The sequence below is a fragment of the Cupressus sempervirens genome, chromosome 3 (genome assembly GCF_028749045.1).
Source record: "Cupressus sempervirens isolate cs-2001-9-10 chromosome 3, ASM2874904v1, whole genome shotgun sequence".
In the NCBI taxonomy this organism is placed as follows: Eukaryota; Viridiplantae; Streptophyta; class Pinopsida; order Cupressales; family Cupressaceae; genus Cupressus; species Cupressus sempervirens.
In genome coordinates, this window is record NC_143120.1 from 572,220,536 (window position 1) to 572,240,277 (window position 19,742).

The following is a 19,742-nucleotide window of genomic DNA, read 5'->3' on the forward strand; positions in this document are numbered from 1 at the left end:
CAAGAGCTCAAACAAGGTGTAGTTATAGAAGTTATTTTATTATGCCTATTATTGGACATTTGTTCATTTGTTAGCTGGGGCCTTTTGTTGTAAGGAAAACAATGAAATTTTAGTTTTTGAATTGCTGCTATACTTGAATCAATGGGCATTGAACACCAAACCTCAAAAGCGATGCATTGTATGGATGCCTAAGACTCTAAACTGGAATCTTTTTGTGATGTACAGTAAACTTGTAAAATTTGAAATATATATATGTTGCCATCCAAAAAGATGTCCTCTTGGATTGCCATCCCAAAAATTGTGTTGCACTGCTCCCTACCATCTGTGTCAAAAACACTGTGGAACACGATGAAAAGCTAAAGATATTTGCAATATGATTTCTTTTCTATTTGTAGAGATGAGGTCCGTGCTTTTGGGAGTGTTCGCGACTCTGGTGGTGTTGCTTGCTTAGTCAGGGATGGTCTCTTCAACTCTATCTCGGTTGTTCACTCTGACATCTACGCTAGATTCCTGTGGATCTATAGTGGTTGTGCAAGTCGCTATCATAGTGATATCTTTGTGTCTGCCTGCTACTTTCCACTGATCTCTTCGCGGTATACCATTCACAGCCTCGAGGACGAGGACCCCTTCATGGACATGCACAAGTGCATCTCTAAGTTTGCGGTTGTGGGTGATATCATTATCTTGGGGGATTTTAATGCGCGTACGAGGGACTTGCAGACTCCTCTTCATGACTGTGGATCCGACCTTACCTACATTTCAGAGATTGATGCTGCTAGTATGGTTCTGCAGCATAGCTCAGAGGATTGTCAGGGGCTTCTCTTTAGTTATGGTCACCGCCTACTTCAACTTTATGAGTCTTCTGGGTTTGTGATTCTGAAGGACCTCTCATGCTTCCCCAGCTCTGAGTTCTTTCCCTGCTGGCCTCACTGTGGTGGTGCTAGCATGGTGGATTATGCGATTACCTGTGCCTCCTTCATTCCCTTTATCCATAGTTTCATTACCTCCTGCCTCCCGCTGGCCAATTATGCCCTCATTAGCCTTGCGATTAATTCCCTCCCCACTGTCCATCCCCTCTTGACCACCCCTTGCTCGCTGTGCTTCGCTCCTCCTGTACACTCTTCCTTTTCTTGGAGAGTGACCAAAACCTCTTCACTCTCCATCTTAGACATCTCCCCCTTGACTGCTTGCTTCACGGACTCTAGCCAAGTTTCTCCCATGTTCGACTTATTGACCATGACGATTTGTGAGTTGACTCTCCTCTCCATCCTACACAACACCGCTCGTTCCTCCCTCAGCCCCAAACGTCATAGTACTTGCCCTATGAAATAGTGGTATGACGATGACTGTAAAAACTTTCATGTTCTTTGTGCTTGGCTTTTGTTGCTTGCTTCACCTCCTACACTTGTTTGTGTCTCTCTTACCATTGCTTTCTTCGCAATAAGAAATGATTGTTCATTGCTTCCTAGTGTAGATCCTTTCATGACATGCTTATTCACAACCCTAAGCCTTTTTAACGCACTCTGTTCCTCGCCATCACCTCCACACCTCCACCCTTGACCTCTGCTCCCTCACCTCCCATACATTCGCGCTTTACGATATTTGTGGCCAACCCTCTATTCACCTCACCCCCCTTCCCCATTGCCACATTTTCAGCACCTCCATAATTAGTAAGGTCGTCAAATCAATGAGATGCAGTAAGGTGGTGTATGAGGAAGTGTTTCAAGCTAAGTTCTTCAACTAGGCATCCTAGTTTTGAGCTCTTTCCTTCCCACGCTCTTCAACAAAGTGTTGTGTGGTTTCCCTGAGTCTTGGTCAAGGCACATGATCTATTCAATAAACAAGTCCAAAGAGACTTCTGACCCAACAATTGCAGGACTATCATGATCAGGCACACCTTTGCCAAACTTTATGTCACAACAGTGAACTCTATCTTATCTAGAGTACTCGACAAGAGATTTTTTTGAGCCTGGGGCCAAGCAGGGTTTTGTGTAGATTATCAGACTATGGACCATATTTTGACCTTGCGTGCTATTATTGAGGAGGCTTGACATCGTTTGATGAAAGTCTGTTGTTTTATTTTGGGACTTTCATAAGGCCTTCGATTCCATCCCGTGGGTAGCTCTCTTCTAGAGACTTAGAGATATTGGGATTTCCAAGATGTTATTTGCAACTATTATGAGGTTCTATTAGATTGTTGAGGGCAGATTCAAGTCTCTAGAGGGTTTTTGCAATCCTATTCGGAGCACCATTGATGTGAAGCATGGTTTCCCTCACTCGCCAACCTTATCTGGCATCAATATTGATGGGCTTGAGGCTTTTCTCAAAGACTCTTCACTCTTGGTGATGGATGCTATTTACATCAAGTCATGATCTCCATCCTTTAGAGGCTTCTTGATGGACTTGCATCCTTCTGCGACTTACACCAGCTTGTGGTGAACTTGAGCAAGACTCAGGTCACGGTCTTAAACTACTTGAAGACTTCGCATCTACATTTTTACTTTCAGGGTAGGAGGTTGAGATTGCTTCCTCTTATTCTTAGCCTAGGGTTAATTTCTCTGGACCTCGCTTAAGCTTGAGACCAACAACTCAACCTAGGATTCGTAAAGGGATGGGTTCCCTTGCCATGCTGGAGAGGTAGTGCTCCAGACATAATTTTTAGGACACTAGGTCCAAGTTGTCCCTTTTGGACTCCTTGGTTAGGCCGACTATTCTCTATGGCTTCGTGGTAGGGGGCCCTTCCCTCCCCCACTTGGATTGGGGCTCAATCCAATGGGTTTCAACGCTTCTTCTTGGACAGATTATCAGATGCCATCAGTCCACTCGACACAACATTATTCTTGTTGAGTTTGGGGCCCACCCCTTCAGGCTGGGGGCTATCTTTGACTTGGTTTGGTTTCTTCACCGTCTTTGTGGATTTGCACTCTACAGCAGGTCGCCACCACTATTCTTTTTTGGCCTATTGCTCTTTTGTTACCATAGATGACACTGACTCCACCACTAGGGCCCGCTGTTGATACACTCAGGCCACTACTTTGCTGAGCTTGATTGGGATTGGGATTAACAGGCTCCCCTATTCCAGTTCTGGTTGGATTGTCCTGCTCACCTCCTTCGTTCACAACAGGAGTTGAATGGGCATGTCAGACTTGACATCTATAGACGATACATTGCCACAACTTAGAGTAATCCCCCGGGGGGGTTGTGTTTGCCGATGGCCCACACCGAGCCTTTTATGGATATTTAGGATGGGACTATTACATGCCCAGGGTATTTGTCATGGTGGTGGAGCCATGCTTTGGGTATCTCCCTGGGTTCCTTTTGGGTAGGTTCTCTCAAACTTCGGATCCAGACTAATCACCACATTGATGGGAGGACCAAATTCATCGATTATGTCGATTGTCGGAAGCTGAGACAGAGACCCACTTCATTTTCCGACAACCGATCTACTTTGAGGTTAGAGGGAGATATTACTGTTTATTCAGAGATTGCTAGTCTCTCTCCACCTTTAGTTATATAGACCAGAGATGTCTTGTGCTTTACCTTCGCGAGACTATGCAACTCCATGACCATACTCTACAACTTCCTTTTCCCCAAAGCTAGGTTTCGGATCAGCTTATCAATGCCTTCTTTTCACCCCTACCTCTTGCTCGAGGTGCGAAGTGTACGCTCGACATTTGTACCATCGGTCATTCCAAATTCGTGAGACCTTGCAACACTCTTACACGACAGTGTCACCCCTCCTGGAGTACTTAGAGACGCACTGGGATTTTTGGTTGTCCTGGGCCTTACCCTTATGTTCTGGAATTATGTACACCAAGGAAGGATCCCTAGTCCTTACCTAGGTGGTGTTTGTGTTCATTTTCTTGTTCTTACTCTTCTCTTTCAGATTATTGCTTTCCTTTGCTCTGCTCTTTCCAAACACCGTTTGATGATCCTATTGTTGTATCCTCGATTGTACGCTTGCAGTCCATTAGACCCTTTTTGTGGTCTCTTGTTGGACATTAATACATTTATCTTATCTTATCTAGCTAGGGAGAGAAAACCAGAATGAAATTTCCTCTTTGTTGAATTTGATAGCCTGGTTTTTTGATTGCTATAGAATTTTTGACATACATTCAGGCAAAATGTTCATAGATGGTCAAATCCTCACAAGTCAATGATATTCTTAAGCAAAACAATAACCCCAAGATTGGAAAATTTAGGACCTAATCAAAGAAAGTATTTATATCAATGTCCATAGATGACAAAACCATGTAATTACAAATTGTGAAAGTAATGTTCCATAATGAAAAGAAGTGCAAAACACAGTTCAATGGAATTTCTTGATAGGTTTCTGGTTGGGGGGAGTAAGGGCCTAAGTTTGGGGGTAGTGGAGGGATGACGACAAGGGGTGGCACAAATACATGTATTTTTTATAAATTGATCTGTACAATAGAGATGAAAATTGTATTTATAAGAGATTACAAGACGATATTTCTAAAGAAACAATCGTGAACTGAAGCCAAAATTAAAACCTAACTGAATTGAGATGATAATCAAAAAAACATTGCAATTTATTTAACATCCTTTCTTAATGGTCATTGTTGTAACTACCCTACAAGAGACATAATCTATAGGTCTTTTGGTTGCGAATGTATGAAAGGCTGCCCCTTCTTTTCAAAAGGCTCTGCAACATGAGCCTATTGTTGAGACCCTCCCCAATTCTTCAAAACTTAAGGATACCACCAAGACAATCACAATCCTTCCAACGTGATGTTGGGTAACAAAGTTGTCCCTCCTTATAGCCAGAGACACTGAGATCAACTTCTCATATTGAAACCACAATTTTGAGGAATAATTGCCAACCCCTCCATTGCTTCAAAAAAACAGCCATGATTTAGTTCAAAAAATTGTCAAAAACTTTTGGAGATGAGCACTACGAACCAAGAATTGGCTGCAAGAAGGCGCATTTTTTGTGGAGGAAATTGTCAAATCGTCCAATGATTTTTTTACGGAAAAAATAAAAAACACCTTGATAATATATTTTTTAGAAAAAAATTCATTAGTAATTTTTTCTTGGAAAAAATTACAAAACTGAGCAGTAATTTTTTACGAAATAATTATGAAACCAAACAATAATTTTTTAGAAAATAATTATGAAACCAAACAACAATTTTTTAGTAAAAATTTATAAAAGAAAACGGTAATTTCTTTAGGAAAACATTATAGAACAGAGCAGCAAATTGTTTTTTAGGAAAAAATTATAAAACCCATGACCACAATTTAGCAAAACACTTTTACAAACAAAATTATGTTTTGTTTGGGGAAAAAATCACACAAAATCTATGAAAAAGCACTACACTTCTTAAGAAAAACCAGTGTTACCGAGGGATGCGTTTCCTGCAAAATTTGACTTGTCCCCATTTTTTGGACATCTCGGAACTTCAGAAACTTTCAAAAATCTTTCCCTTGGCTGTCCCATAAAATTAATGTTTCAGTTTTGATAATTTGTTTGACTTCCACTCGCATGTCAACTCTAAAGTTAAAATTATTCAGCACAAATATTATATGTTAAGGTTCTATTATTTATATAAGCATGCTTTATCCATGTTTTTATATGAATATTTAAAATCTCCTTATATAGTTAAATTTTTTCCTATTTTTTATATAGTTATTCCCACTGCTGTCCCCGACTATGAGAAAATAAATTCGTCCCGTTTACCCGTCCCCCAGTCCTCGTCCCCAAAACTTGGGGTAACATAGAGGAAAACGTACAAAACCATAACCAGTTTGAATAGAAGCAGCCCACAATCTTGTTATATACTTTAGCCACGGGTTGTAGGAAAATGCAGGTTGCATTGGCTGAGTATCAGAAAAATTGCTAGAACGCTTCTAGTCATTAATTTGTGTGAAAATCTTAAGTTTGGTAACTATTGATGGTGAACACACAATAGATGGCCCTTAGCTTCAAACCTGCAGGAAATGATGTTGGATTTAACCCAAAAGAAGATAAAACAACAATATGGAAGACCCAAAAGATACAGGAAACACATAGGATTATCCTGGGAAAACCCTTCTAGAATGAAGAGAAAAACCCAGCCACACAAAAGATGATTTTATTGATAATAAATGCAATGTATACAAAGCCTTTCATTTGAAGCAATATATAATAATAAAACATAAAGAGAGACTCTTTATATTCTAACTGAAGGTCTCTTTAGTTTGCCCACATAAATCTTTATTTTCAAATACAACTCTTCATATTTCCATGCCTCAATGCATGTCAAGTGTCACATCTTTATATTTATATTTCAATTTAACCGTAAGTGTCTTCTTCAGCTGAAGGTGACTGTAATGATAATAATGTCCATATTTCTAGACATAAAGATCTTTATCACAGCTACAATTTTCAACACTCCTTAGCCAGAGAGAGATCTTTAGTTGAACGATCACACTAGGAAGCAACCAAAATGTCAAAAGATAAAATTTAATTACATGGCTCCTATGGAATTCATGGAATCATTTAATATGAAAACCCTGCAAGAAATACAACCAACTTTCATGGAATCTCTCAACATAAAAACCTTGCAAGAAATACAACCAACTTTCATGGAATTTCTCAACATGAAAAAACCTTGCAAGAAATAGAACCAACTTTCATGGAATCTCCCAACATGATATTAAGAGAACAATTTACTCATTGTTAATAATCACGGAATCACTCAACATGAAAACCCTACAAGAAATACAACCAACTTTTATGGAATCTCTCAACATGAAAACCCTAAGAGAAATACAAACAATTTTCATGGAATTTCTCAACATGAAAAACCCTGCAAGAAATACAACCAACTTTCATGGAATCTCTGAACATGACATTAAGAGAACAATTTTCTCATTGTTAATAATCATGGAATCACTCAACATGAAAAACCCGCAACAAACACATTCATTTTTCATCATAGACTCGTTCAACGTGATGTTGTCATGGACTCTCAAGATGACAAGTTGGTTAGGTTAACAACCAACATTTTATCAAAGACTATCTCAGCGTGACAGAGTCATGGAGGCTCTCAACATGACTTCCAATTCCCATCACAAAATCTCTCAATGTGATGTCATCATGAACTCCAACATGATGTTCACTCCCAAAGCAAAAGAGTTATCAGGTTGACCTTATATCTATCATCAATAAGAACTCACAATAATAAAAAGAATCATGGCTAAGACTTGATTCCATCAAGAGTTTGAAAAATCTACAATACCAAAATATTAACATATGTAAGAAAGGTGGGGACTCAAAGATTCCCTCTCAATCAAGGACTACTTTCATCACGCAAAAAGAGATAGCAAATGAAACCTCTCTCTGAATCACTAGCTCCCTCTGAAACTCAACACCTTCCTCTGAATTTGAAATCCTTATCTTGTTGCATCTTGCAACAAAAAATTATCAGTCATCCCAAATATATCTGACTAAAGTATAATCTTCTTGATCATGCATAGAGAACTCAGTACTAGGTGTAACGCATGTAGTCATTACACAGACTAAAAAAATAATAAATTCCAAATGCATGCAGCCATTACACAGAAATAATATAGGCATGCTTCTTAACAATAAATAAATATTTAGCTTGCTAAGCCTGGTTTCCGATGCATCTCTGTGCCCCTGAACAATACTTATAGAAGCCATAGGTTCCTCTTCAAAATCTGGGTAAGATAGACTTGATAAACTTCACAACACTATCCAAAAATAGCACTTGGGCAATCAAACACATGGATGAACATGGTGAAAGTAAACAAAAATATCCACCGCACTCATTAACTTTTCATGCTTAACGGCTTGTAGAGAATGACTGTGGTTCTTCATGAGCAACACCACTCATCATCTTTAACAAACAAGCACCATAAATGAAGCCGCTTTAAGTATTGATATGAGATAGAGATTTTGTCAATCCATGACTTGGTGTAGCTTGTCTTCTTTGCAGGCATATATTTCTTAGAATATACTATTGAGTCAAAATTAAGGACGCTTAATGGAGTTGTCCTTCCCGTTGGGTGCCCAGTCACTTTAGACGATTGCCAACATGGATTGCCAACGCAACTTCTTTGTAACAACCATCAACTTGTTAACTTCCTTATCGAGATATGAAGGTCTGCCGTGCCATTCAAGCTCCTATGCATGGTGTTTGCATACCATTATCGTGTGAGACAAAAGATCGGGCATACCGTTGGTGTAACTCCTCTTTGAGACTCGAACGCTTTGCGTGGATTGATTCCCGACGCATGTAATTAGAACGAAATTAGACTGTTCATAGGAGGATTAGCATTTCTATCAGTGTGAATCATACTATGCATGCTCAACCTAGGCACTAAACTCTATTCATGCTTTTGGGAGTGATATGCTAACATGCATATGAATACACGCCATCATTCACGAAGGCACAAGAATAAATGATGCCAAGCTTCAATTGCAGGATTCGACTATGGCTAACTCCTGTCCTACAACTCATTCACACTTCACACTTGATTCAGTCGCACTTCCTTGAAGATTGTTATTAGCTTTTCGACAGTAAGCTTCCATATGAGAGTTGTTAAAAGGGGTTAGACTTCCTTATGACATTCGCTTAGATTAGAAGATGTTGAGAGAGACCTACGCAATGATGTGCTGCTTGTACTTGGTCAAATTCACCTTATCAATTTCGATGCCATTGACGACAACCATCTTCAAACAAGGAAGAGCGTTGATCATCTGTGCATTAATCCCGTTGTGTCCACCACATACCACACCTCTGTTGTATTTAAGACCAACAAAGACACCTAGCCGTTGAATGCTCGGATGACCATGGTGGACATAAAATGAAATCTCCACCATATCTACTTTATTCATAACACTTTTCTTTTCCATACAGAAAACTTGACTGGTTCTCTTAAAAATTGACAAAGAGACCATGAGCTTCAACACATGATGCCGGAAGACATTATGATTGAAGCGAATGAAGCCAAAGCGAAAGAAAAATAACTATGATGAACATGGATAAGCCAGGGTTGCATTGAGTGGATGATTACAGACTCGAAAGAAAGGGTATCCACTATGCCACCATTAGACATTTTAAAGAAAGTCGACTAAATAAAATCATGCAAGGATGTTGCAACCAAAAGAGAACTCTTTCCTGAGTCTTTACCTTGAGTTTTGAGCATGCAAAAGCTGATCTTTCTCCTCTCTACTATCTTCGTCGATGCATCACAAGCTCAAAAGCTTTGACACTACCAATCTCCCTTTTATTGCTATTATCAAAACCATGTTCTGATACCATGCTGGATTTAACCCAGAAATGGAGATAAACAGCAATAAGGAAGACCCAAAAGATACAAGAAACATAGAAGATTATCCTAGGAATACCTTTCTAGAATGAAGCGAAAAACCCAGCCTCACAACAAAAGATGATTTTATTGATAATAAATTCAATGTGTGCAAAGCTTTTCGCTTGAAGCGATATATATATAACATAAAGAAGGACTTCATATTCTAACTGAAGGTCTCTTAGTTTCCCCACATAATTCTTTATTTTCAAATACAACTCTTCGTATTTCCACGCCTCAACGCATGTCAAGTGACAAATGTCTTTATATTTTATATTACAATTTAATCATAAGTGTTTTCTTCAGCTGAAGGTGACCATAACGATAATAACGTCCATATTTCTAAATATAAAGATTTCTATCATAGCTACAATCTCCAACAAATGAAACTGTCTTTGAGCGGCACACACATAGGGAAAAATCCATGCGTTAGTGAAAAATGCAAACAAAAAGGCATCTAGAAGTCAGTCAAAGAAGATTGAAAATCGCAGGGCATAAACATGGGCCACAGAAAAACCCTTGTGTGAGCAAAGAGAAAAAGCAGAGGTCGCAACTAGTTGCAGCCTTCGTGCATCAGAAATCTTTGTTAGCTTGCTCTGAAGATGTAGCTAGGAAATGTACTGTAAACCCTCGACAACTATGTTTTTATAAATCAATATAACAATAGAAATGAAAGGTGCTATTTATAAGAGATCATGAGGTAAAGTTTGTAAATAAAACAATTGTGAATTGAAGCCAAAATTAGAAACTAATTAAACTAAGTAAGATGACCATTAAATAACAAAATATTACTTTAATATATAATACTTCAAAAATTGTTATAAAAAAATGGAGGTATAAGTATTGTAACTGAATATTTGGCATACTATGTAAAATTTAAACTAATAAAAAAAAAAAGACCGATCGCATTGAAATTTGAGCATTAATAATGGTGGGTAGTGTTGGTTATCAAAATCGCTAGTTAGCAATCTACGAGCCTTGCCTGCTCGATGCTGGGTATCTAACTGATTTTGGCCAACTTGATAGGATTGAATCAAATCCTTTGCGCTTTTGGTTTGGCTGCCTGTTTACCTAAATCCTGGGTGACAAAACTTGGATCCAAGATGATTTATAGCGGATTATAGCAATAAAACAAACTCCTCAACTGGGAAGTATTAAGGAAACTTTTTTGATTGTAGTTAATAATTAATTATCTTCAATCTTTGATTACTTTATTTATATTTGTGTGTTGCTGAAAGAAAAAATTAAAACGAGTTATTAAATAAAGCCAAAATCCTTAAAAAGAGAAGATAGAGAAATGCTGACATTCGATTAAATGTTTATGAGCAGATTTATGATCAGTGTCAAATTCTAATTGGGTAATAGAGTCGAACATATATTTTTTACATACAACTTTATGACATTGATGATGGTTTTGCTAAAAATTCACTGATTATGATGCCACAAATTGTTATATTTTGGCATATTCAGATTAGTCTATTATGCTTTAACCATTATGCGGACACAATAGATACAAATAATAGGTAAGAACTTATATACTGCACTTACTTGTATTTGTCAAATTTGAATAGCAATAAACAATTTAGTGTACCTATCAACTCAGTAAATCATAAACAAATAGACAATCGACACCACAAAGGACTAATTACATATACTCCAACTCTAAAACAATTAAAATCTTTACTGATCTTATTGCTGGACAGACTGTACTGAAGACACTCAACCTTCTAATGCTCTATTCAGCACGGTTCGATTCATACAATGCCTGAATTAGTGCTCGAAAAATTATAATCTTCTTTGCTTAGTTCAAAACTCCAACTCCTCCTTTAAAGAGAAAAATTTCGAGAGTATTGATGCTGAGCAGTGACAAGGTTTCTTCAGATAATCGAATGTATCCCGTTTGATTTACATTTCATATTGTATAGATTATGAAAAGTCACGATTTGAAAAGTTATGTCATTATGAAAAGTCATACTTTAATAACAAAACCTTTCGAAACAAATGACTAATGACTAATCCTTATGAAATGTTTTAAAATATAAACATTTCCTGATAACCGGTGGCTTAATTATTAATGTATTATATTGCTTCATCGGACCCCTATAACCTTTTTGTCCGCCGTGCTTGCAAATAATCTCCTGCCTTTTAACTCAGACACGTCCAAACTTCGGTGCCCGCAGGTAACAATTCATCAACAATTCTGCACTCTAACGATTCAGAAATCTGAGCGCGTGCTCCATCGTTTGCGTTCTCTATGTCCATCTGAAGCTTACTAGCACCGAAGGCAATCACTAATCCTTTTCTTTCTCCAAGTTGCGGCAAGTGTGCATACTCAGGCTTCCAGGTAGCATCGCGTGAAGTGTCATTTTATGCGCCCTATGTCCAGTGCTTCCATCCCTTCGTATACCTGCAACAAAAGGGATTATGTTAAGAATCGATCAATAAAAATTAAAGCTTCAGTGCAGATGCAGGATGCAAGGGCTATAGATTTGCTTGATTATCCAACGGCAACACTTAGGGTCTGCCCGCTAATATCTCCTTTCCTTTTTCTGATGTTTCTCCACGTGATGATTCCCACGTCCGAATGTACTCACGGTGCATAAATCTGCCGTAGACGTAAAATCACCCTGTGCCCGACTTCCTTTTTACTGTTCCCTTTATGGCCTGTTAGAGATGTAGTAAGCATCATCAAAGCACCGAGAATGCTCTCCGTCTGTCCTAAAATATCACATGATGCCTTCTTAACATCTATGAATTTAAGTTGTGCTTTAAGAGTTTCGGGAAATGTTGTAGGCTCGTTATCGTCTATTGTTAGTTTTGGGATAGCAAGCCCACTTTCAACATATTGTTCATTGGCTTCGGTTGTATATCTCCATTACCAACAACCTGCAATTCATCAGGTGCTGCTTGTGCACACCCATAGATACAATCCCAGTCTACAAGGTTGCTGCACAGAGCATTTAAACTCCTGTCATTGTTTGTACAAAAAGCACGATACTGATATAAGCAATCAGCTGCCCCAGAGTAATTACCACACTCAAACTGGAACTTGGCATATTGATATAATGCCTCTATTTGATCAGGTCCAATTGATTTTTCTGGATACAATCAAGAGCATCAAGCAACAATAGTTGTGTAATACATTTTCCTCTAATACATTTCAATAAAGCACTTTCTTGAATCTCAGCTGGTACAGGATCTCCATGCACAGAATTTTCCTGTAATCAATGAACATTCTGTAGCAACTGCCCAACTGTTTTGATCGCCCTGATATTGAGTCTTCAATGTAAGACCGAGTGCAGAGTGTTCACTGAATCTCTTTATAGTACCGCTGAATAGAGAACCTTGTGCAAACACTATGGTATTTTGAAGAAATATTCCAAACAAGACCAAACACACAGTTAGACCGGAAGGTGCCAAATGTTGATACCTGCTTCATTTGGGTACGTAAAATTCATACATTTCTTAATATAATCTTAGAAATAATTCATAGGTCATAAATATTGCTGAACCTAGTAAAATGATTGAATATGCCCTGTGTGACAGCAATCTGTAGAAAAAGAGACAAGTGCACAGTTTTGAAAACCTGCTACTTTCACGTACACATATTCTTGCTTATGCATACTTGTTCTTATGCTACGTATTGATCCATTTCCTTGGTGAACCAAATGATAAGTTGGCTTCTTACGGCTGTTATTTGAATCAAAAAAAAGTATTACCTTTTTCTTTGAAAGGTATCTGCAGATCTTTTGTAATTCTAGTTTATCATATTATAGAAGATCTAACCTTCCCAGCCGCTACAAAAATAAAGACGCTGAATATTTCCTTATTTGAAGAAAAATATATGAGCAATCAGAATACTTTTGAAACTTCTCAGACTAGTGAAATAAGTGTCCTTGCTGCATACTCCGTATATATTGTTCATTTAAAAAGTTGATCTGAAACTTCAATATCAAATACCAATAACTTGCTTCCTCTACACTTTGTTGCTTCACCAAGATATAAAAAAGAAACCAATTCACAACATCGTTCACATAAATGGAATAACGAATTTCTGGGCTCCATCAGGTAGATTTTTGAAACTTTGGGAGCAAATATACCAAGAAAAGTTTAAGCTACTAAACATAAAAGACATGGCAATGATTGCATTAACATAACATTGGTGGGTGGAGATCTGGGGTCAAGAGAGAGTGCCCCTAGTGGGGCTTTGGGATAAAGGTCCCAATAGGGTCACGGGTTAGCGCCCCTTGTAGGGGTTTGGGGGCAAAGCCCACAGTGGGGTCAGGGAACAGTCCCATTGTGGGGCTCTAGGGGTAAAGCCCCTAGCTTGCATGGGTTGGTCAAAAGGCAGAGCGCCCAATGGGGTTAGGGGGCGATTCCCCTTGGAAGGGTTGGTTAAAGGGCAGATCCCCAAGTCGGGCTTAGGGGCAGAAAGCACAATTAAAGCCTCCAAAACCTCCAAAACCTTCATTACAAATGTTATTTTCACAATTTTATCACCTTTTTTGTTTTCAGATGGAGATTCTAACTAGAGGCCATGAGAGACTCCTAGGTATCTCCAGGACAGTTACAAGACATCTCGACATCCCCAACATCTCGGTGGCATCCTGATTGCGGTGTGGCTGGGGGGTGGATGTTCCCTGAGGTCCCCATGTCCCAAAAATAACGCGGGGTTTTTTTTTGTGGGTGGATGTGCCCTCATGGAGGTCTAGAAGCATGCCAGTATGCATTCTTTATGCGTATGTTTGTCCTTGAGGTTCTGTAGATAATCACAAACTCATGAGTATCTCATGATCTTTTGGATTTTTATTTCATTTTCTTAGAAAAAATAATAAAATATTAGACACTGTTTTGAAAAAAGACATCGAGTCTTGTAAGGATGAAGTTGGACTTACCTGGTGCAAGCCATTCTTTATTTAGCTGCTATTGTTATCATACTTCCTGTTCCTAGAAGCTTCTCAGTCTTAAAATTAACATTTGGTGCAGTTGAGATTCCAAATTGTATTCAGAAATGTATGCTTAATCCTGATTAGGGAATTCATCTAGTGTGTTGCTTCCAGTCATCTCATTTTCAATCTTTCAATACTCTACTATATCAATCTGTAAACATAAAGACTAAATATGAGAAAATAAGTCACTAGACAGTGTTAGGAAGTCACTGTGTTTTGAAGAAGAGGATTTTACCTACTTTGCTGCTGATGGACCATGTTAGAGTTGTCTAAATACTTCTGAAGTGCACAGTGATCACAATGTTTATCTGCTGGTCTTAAATAGGCGGAGAGTATTTGGGGAAACCTCCTAAACATGGTACAATTGATACTAACCAATGATTGGTATTAGTTTTCCACAGTCCACACTGAAATAATACGATAGCTTCTGCATTTGATGTGTATAAGTACTTACCAAGTGAATCCAGAAGCTACCTTATTACTAACCGTTGAATTGTCTTACCTCATAAGAGTTACTGATTATCAGAGGGCATGAAAAGCCTCATGATATAGTCATGCCCTCTGCAAGATAAAATGAAGAAACTACCACTGTCATTATTATTTCATAAAAAAAGTTCAAATTGATAGTTCAACTAATGATTTTTGTAGTTTAAAATTTATCACTTTAAGCTTTATATTGTCACTGCTGCAGTCCATTGTTTCATGAAGAGTTCATATTAACACCTTCCATTGCCTTAGATTAGCTAACCATAATGACTTACAAATAGAGCTATTTGTATATTTCGCTTTTAGGTGACAAGAAAACTAACATCTTCTAGTCACACCTTTTGAAGCTAAGATAGTTGTTGAAATCCTTAAACATGCTTGAATTGATTAATGAAATGTTTGTTACTGTCAAGCAGAAAACTTGAAAAGCATGGCAGGTAAAAGTTTTTCACTTCATGGAAAGTGCTTTGCTGACAAAGTCAGACAATAACATAACATTCATAGATAGAAAACAAAGTAAATAAACCAACCCCAATGAAGGTCCAGTGGAATTTGTTTTTTTGAGTGAACTAGTCATGTAATTCTTTTATTGTGCATCCATATTTCATTCTTACGAGGGTTCCCTTTCTCGAACCCTTGAGATTTACATCTCTTGTTTGAGCCTGGTATCCTTTTTGCTTGCAGATTCAACATCATATAATGAAATTGAAAAGGCAGCTTACTTCAATTGAAGCGGAGGCTCAGCGTATGAAATCGAACTCTGGTCAATAAGGTCAATAAAAATTGCTCTATTGGGAGTTAAATTTTGTTCAGTAAGCTGGTCATTGAAAATTGCTTTATCATTGTTCAACTGGAGGTGGTCATTGAGGGCATATGTAAAATTGCTATACAAATATGTTCAATGTTTCACTTTGAGAAGACTGCAGTTGTGCACTTCGGAATTTTTTGGGTTCAGTATTTGCATTCCTTAACTACAAAGAGATCTGAATATGTTGCATACATGATCTAGATGGATATTTATGCTGCAAGTTAATTGCAAGTCAATATTTTGCTGCTTTATGAAAAATCTCTTGTTTGAGGTGCAAGTTGGAAATGAATTATTGAAACATAAACTTTGAAGATGACCACATCTTTCTGGCCTACACAGAATCTACTGAGATTTTTAACTTGATTCAAAGAATTGATCACATTTTTATACATAAAGATCCAATGCATTGGATTATCTTGGATAATCCAAATTTTATCTCTTTGTTGGAAGGCAAGCAAGACGTTTCAGGTAGCAAAATCTTACTCTGTTATAATTTGGTTGAAGTAAATAATTTGGACCATATTTCAAAATCTTGTTTTCAGCCTCTGAAATGAGAAGCATTTGGTATAATAAAGTTTGAGATTGCAGTTTGCTACTCATTTCCAACTTTTTTTAGCAGATGTGCAGTTCTCATTTTATTCCGATTTGACAATAGAAACACTTTTACTTCTCTATTACACAAAAAGGAACAGTGAGAAATCCAATTTATGGGTTTAGATATAGGAGATATCTGGGAAAGATGTAATAACTCATCAGATGACACTGAGGAGGTCAAAAGACAACTAATTTTCAGATGAATCGTTGGTATTGTAACTGGTCAGAATACATTTATAGTACTCACAACGATGAAAGAAGTCCAATGTATAAAGGATAAGATATAGAAGATACCATGGAAATATCTTTCATAAGATTACTCCTAGGAAAGACCTTTCATGAGATTACTGGTCCTTAAAAATGTCATCGATATGGTAGCAGGTTGGATTTCCGTGGAAAATGCCTACAATAGTAGATTTTAGGAAAGATCTGTCACAGATGAAAGTAATATTCAAAGATTGATAATTGAAAAGACTCATTAATATGGTAAACTAGTGATTAGAATTGCGTTTAAGGTGCCTGGGCGAGGATGTTAAGGACCTTCAAATAAGAACCAAACTGCATGTGACATGATGCAACACTAGTATTTTTCTTTAGTTCTTTTAGTTTTCTTGATAGATTCGTTAATTGACATTCTATAAAGGCTTAGAAAGGTTCTAGAATGAAAGAATTAATGCTGGATGGAGTCCCATGACAGGGATATGAGAGTACAAACTGGTATCCATTTTGACATCATTTAGAACTCAATGGTTTTGTTTGTGAAAAAATAATTTTTGATTAAGGGAAACTAGGGTAAGTGAAGCTCCATTGTAATGTATGATAAATAAGAATAGGAAATGACAAATAACAGCCATTTGCAATCTGTGATGATTAACACAATATCCTAGGAAATATAAACGTTCAAGGCATAGAAAAGGAAATAGGCCATCATCTTCTCGTTTTCCAAATACATATGATGATGATTATGATAGTATCCCCACAGACCGACATGACCGGAGGGCTTAAAGGAGGACCGACATAACTGAAGGGTTTAAAGAAGGCACGTATGTTTTAATGTACATATTTTTTTACCGTTGATCAGAATTGATAATAGAATTTCTTGGCTTTTGGGAGATCACACATTTTGAATTGGTTTAAAATATTGAATGTTCTGTGCACGATTTTGAAAGTCAAAATGGTTGGCTATGATTTGGAACATTGCAGGAAAGATTTTGAATCATTAAATTGACATAAAAAGAGAGCATTATTGCACAACCTGGTTACACGTGGTTATGAAGTTTGAATTGGCACATTGAAAATAAAAATAAATAACACTTAGGTTATAATGGAAGAGTTATAAAAAAAACCTAATAAAATTTAACAGTTAATACAGTTTTTAACTCATGGTAAACAACTATGACATTAAATAAGTCATACATAATTAAATCAAAACTATGTAAATAGAGAGCAAATAAAATAGAATGTTAAAGGGTTGTGGTTTATTGTGTATTTTTTTCACATGTTTGGTTAGTGCTTCATTTTTATGAGCACCATTTAGATTTAATGAGTGCTAAGTATTCTATTTATTGTTCATGAGGCATAGGTTCTTGTGAATCTAGTCATGAAACATGAGTCAATGAGTTTGACTTAAAAACTACATAATTGAATTCTGATAGCAATATCATAATTTAACGAGTGTTTAGTGTTCTATTTATTCTTCATGAGAGAGAGTTTCTTGTGAAACTAGTCATAAAACATGGGTCAACAAGTTTGACTAAAAACCTACATAGTTGAATTTTGATAGCAATATCATAATTTTTGTTAGTTTTAATTTTTAGGTGTTATAAATGATCATAAAATGATCATAATATGGTCTCCATTCAAGTACAAATTTAACAAGTTATATGTCTATCTCAAACAATGTTTGAATTTACGTAAATGCCTTCAATATGTTATCCTTGGATTCTTGTCTTAAGTCTTGTTTCATAGGATTGGGAATGCATCTTGACCTTTAACAACTTAAGAGTTCTAGTAAGCGTTGAGGAGCAAACTCCTAGCATTCATTCACACTTCTCAATAACCAGAGTTCTACAAAGAATAATTTTTAATACAACACATTGGTCAACCATAAACATAAGTTACTCCTACCAACTAAACGATTAGCTTGTCCAATATTCATAAGATTGATATTTGATTCAAAGTATTGAAGCTTGTATATATTTGATCTTTTTATGTGGATTCTCCAACATAAACTTTACCCTTAGTTCGTCTAATTGGTCATTAGTTGAACTTAGAATGTAAGATTCATTCCCATTTAGTCATTGGTTCAATGCCTTTTACATGTGGTTCATTCTTATGCTTCTTAAAAAAACTATTATTTAAAGTGATTCCACTCCCTTCTTTTACTAACCATATACTTTAAATGCCTTTGCTTACTAATCTTGTTACTCTTTAGATGACATTCTTAAATGTTTTGATTACTAATCTTGTTAATCTTTAGATGACATCCTTAAATGAATTCAAATACAAAATTCTATTTGAATTGTCAATAAATATAATAATTGTATAAGGCGAAATGTGAAGCGATTGGAAAATGTCTCAATTACTCTACATTTTAGGTTAGGGTTGACCTTATACCTCAAAGGGAAGTTAAAGAGATGGATCCTTTCAATTCCAACTCTTAAGGATATTAGATCTAAGTAGATTAATGTAATCCAAATGATGAAGGAACACTGATACAAACAAAAATCTAATGATTATAGAGCTAGAGAAAGAATGCAAGATCCTTAAAATCCTAATGTAGCAAGAGCTGTGAAATGCAATTGAAGATTATAGATATGGAAAGTAAATGTGCTGAAATGAATAAAGTAGATAGGTAACTAACCTTGAAAAGTGAATTGAATATTGGATTGGAATTTTTTCCCTTGTTACTACTTCGAACAACGAACAAACTTTGTTGTGGACCTAAAACTATGAGATCTTCAAAACCTAGAAATCGTTCGGCTCCACGTCAAAGTTGACCATTAGGGGCAGTGTCAATCTAGGACATGGTCAATCTATAAAGGCAGGAATGAAATATGACCCTAACTTTCTGTGTTCGTCGAATCTATGAGTTACTACTAAAAAGGTATGTGAATTTGTGCTTTGTTCTTTCTTTTGAGATCTCTAACCCATAAGAAAAATGATTTTGTTTTGTTGATGGGGTTTTGCCTTTGTCAAACCCCAATTTAGGAACTAACCTTGAAATAGAAATAATTGCAATATTAGAAATGTGAAGTAAATGAACAAATTTACTTACAATAGTAGGATTTCTCAATCAAATCCAATAAGTTCACTTTACCAAATTGATTTGGATCAAGAAGGTGTGAATGTAGATGAAGGATGAATGTTGAAGATCCTCGCTTGATGACAAGCTCCATTATCACCAAAGGAGGAAGCTAAATCTTGAAAGGTTGTGGCATGAGCATGGAAGATAAATGAACTCCTTGAAAGCACCTTGAATGCAAGAATCTCCTTTCCAATGACTTGCAAAAAGATATTCTTAAATGCACTTGAAAATGGCTTGACATGTGTGGGTGGATAGCTAG

General features: G+C 36.8%; 1 protein-coding gene across 4 annotated transcripts in view; it reads left to right on the forward strand.

Annotated features, from left to right (window-relative positions):
* LOC149567716 (transcription initiation factor TFIID subunit 14b-like) overlaps positions 1–16,021 on the forward strand; it is a 100,801-nt gene extending 84,780 nt beyond the window's left edge. For all 4 annotated transcript variants that reach the window (XR_016362471.1, XM_089820973.1, XM_089820972.1 and 1 more), the window contains one exon: positions 15,459–16,021. Coding sequence is in view for 3 of the 4 variants with exons in the window: in XM_089820972.1 (XP_089677098.1) it covers positions 15,459–15,545 (87 nt within the window). In the remaining variant the exon portion in view is untranslated. The remainder of the gene's footprint in view (positions 1–15,458) is intronic.
* Positions 16,022–19,742: the final 3,721 nt, after the last annotated feature.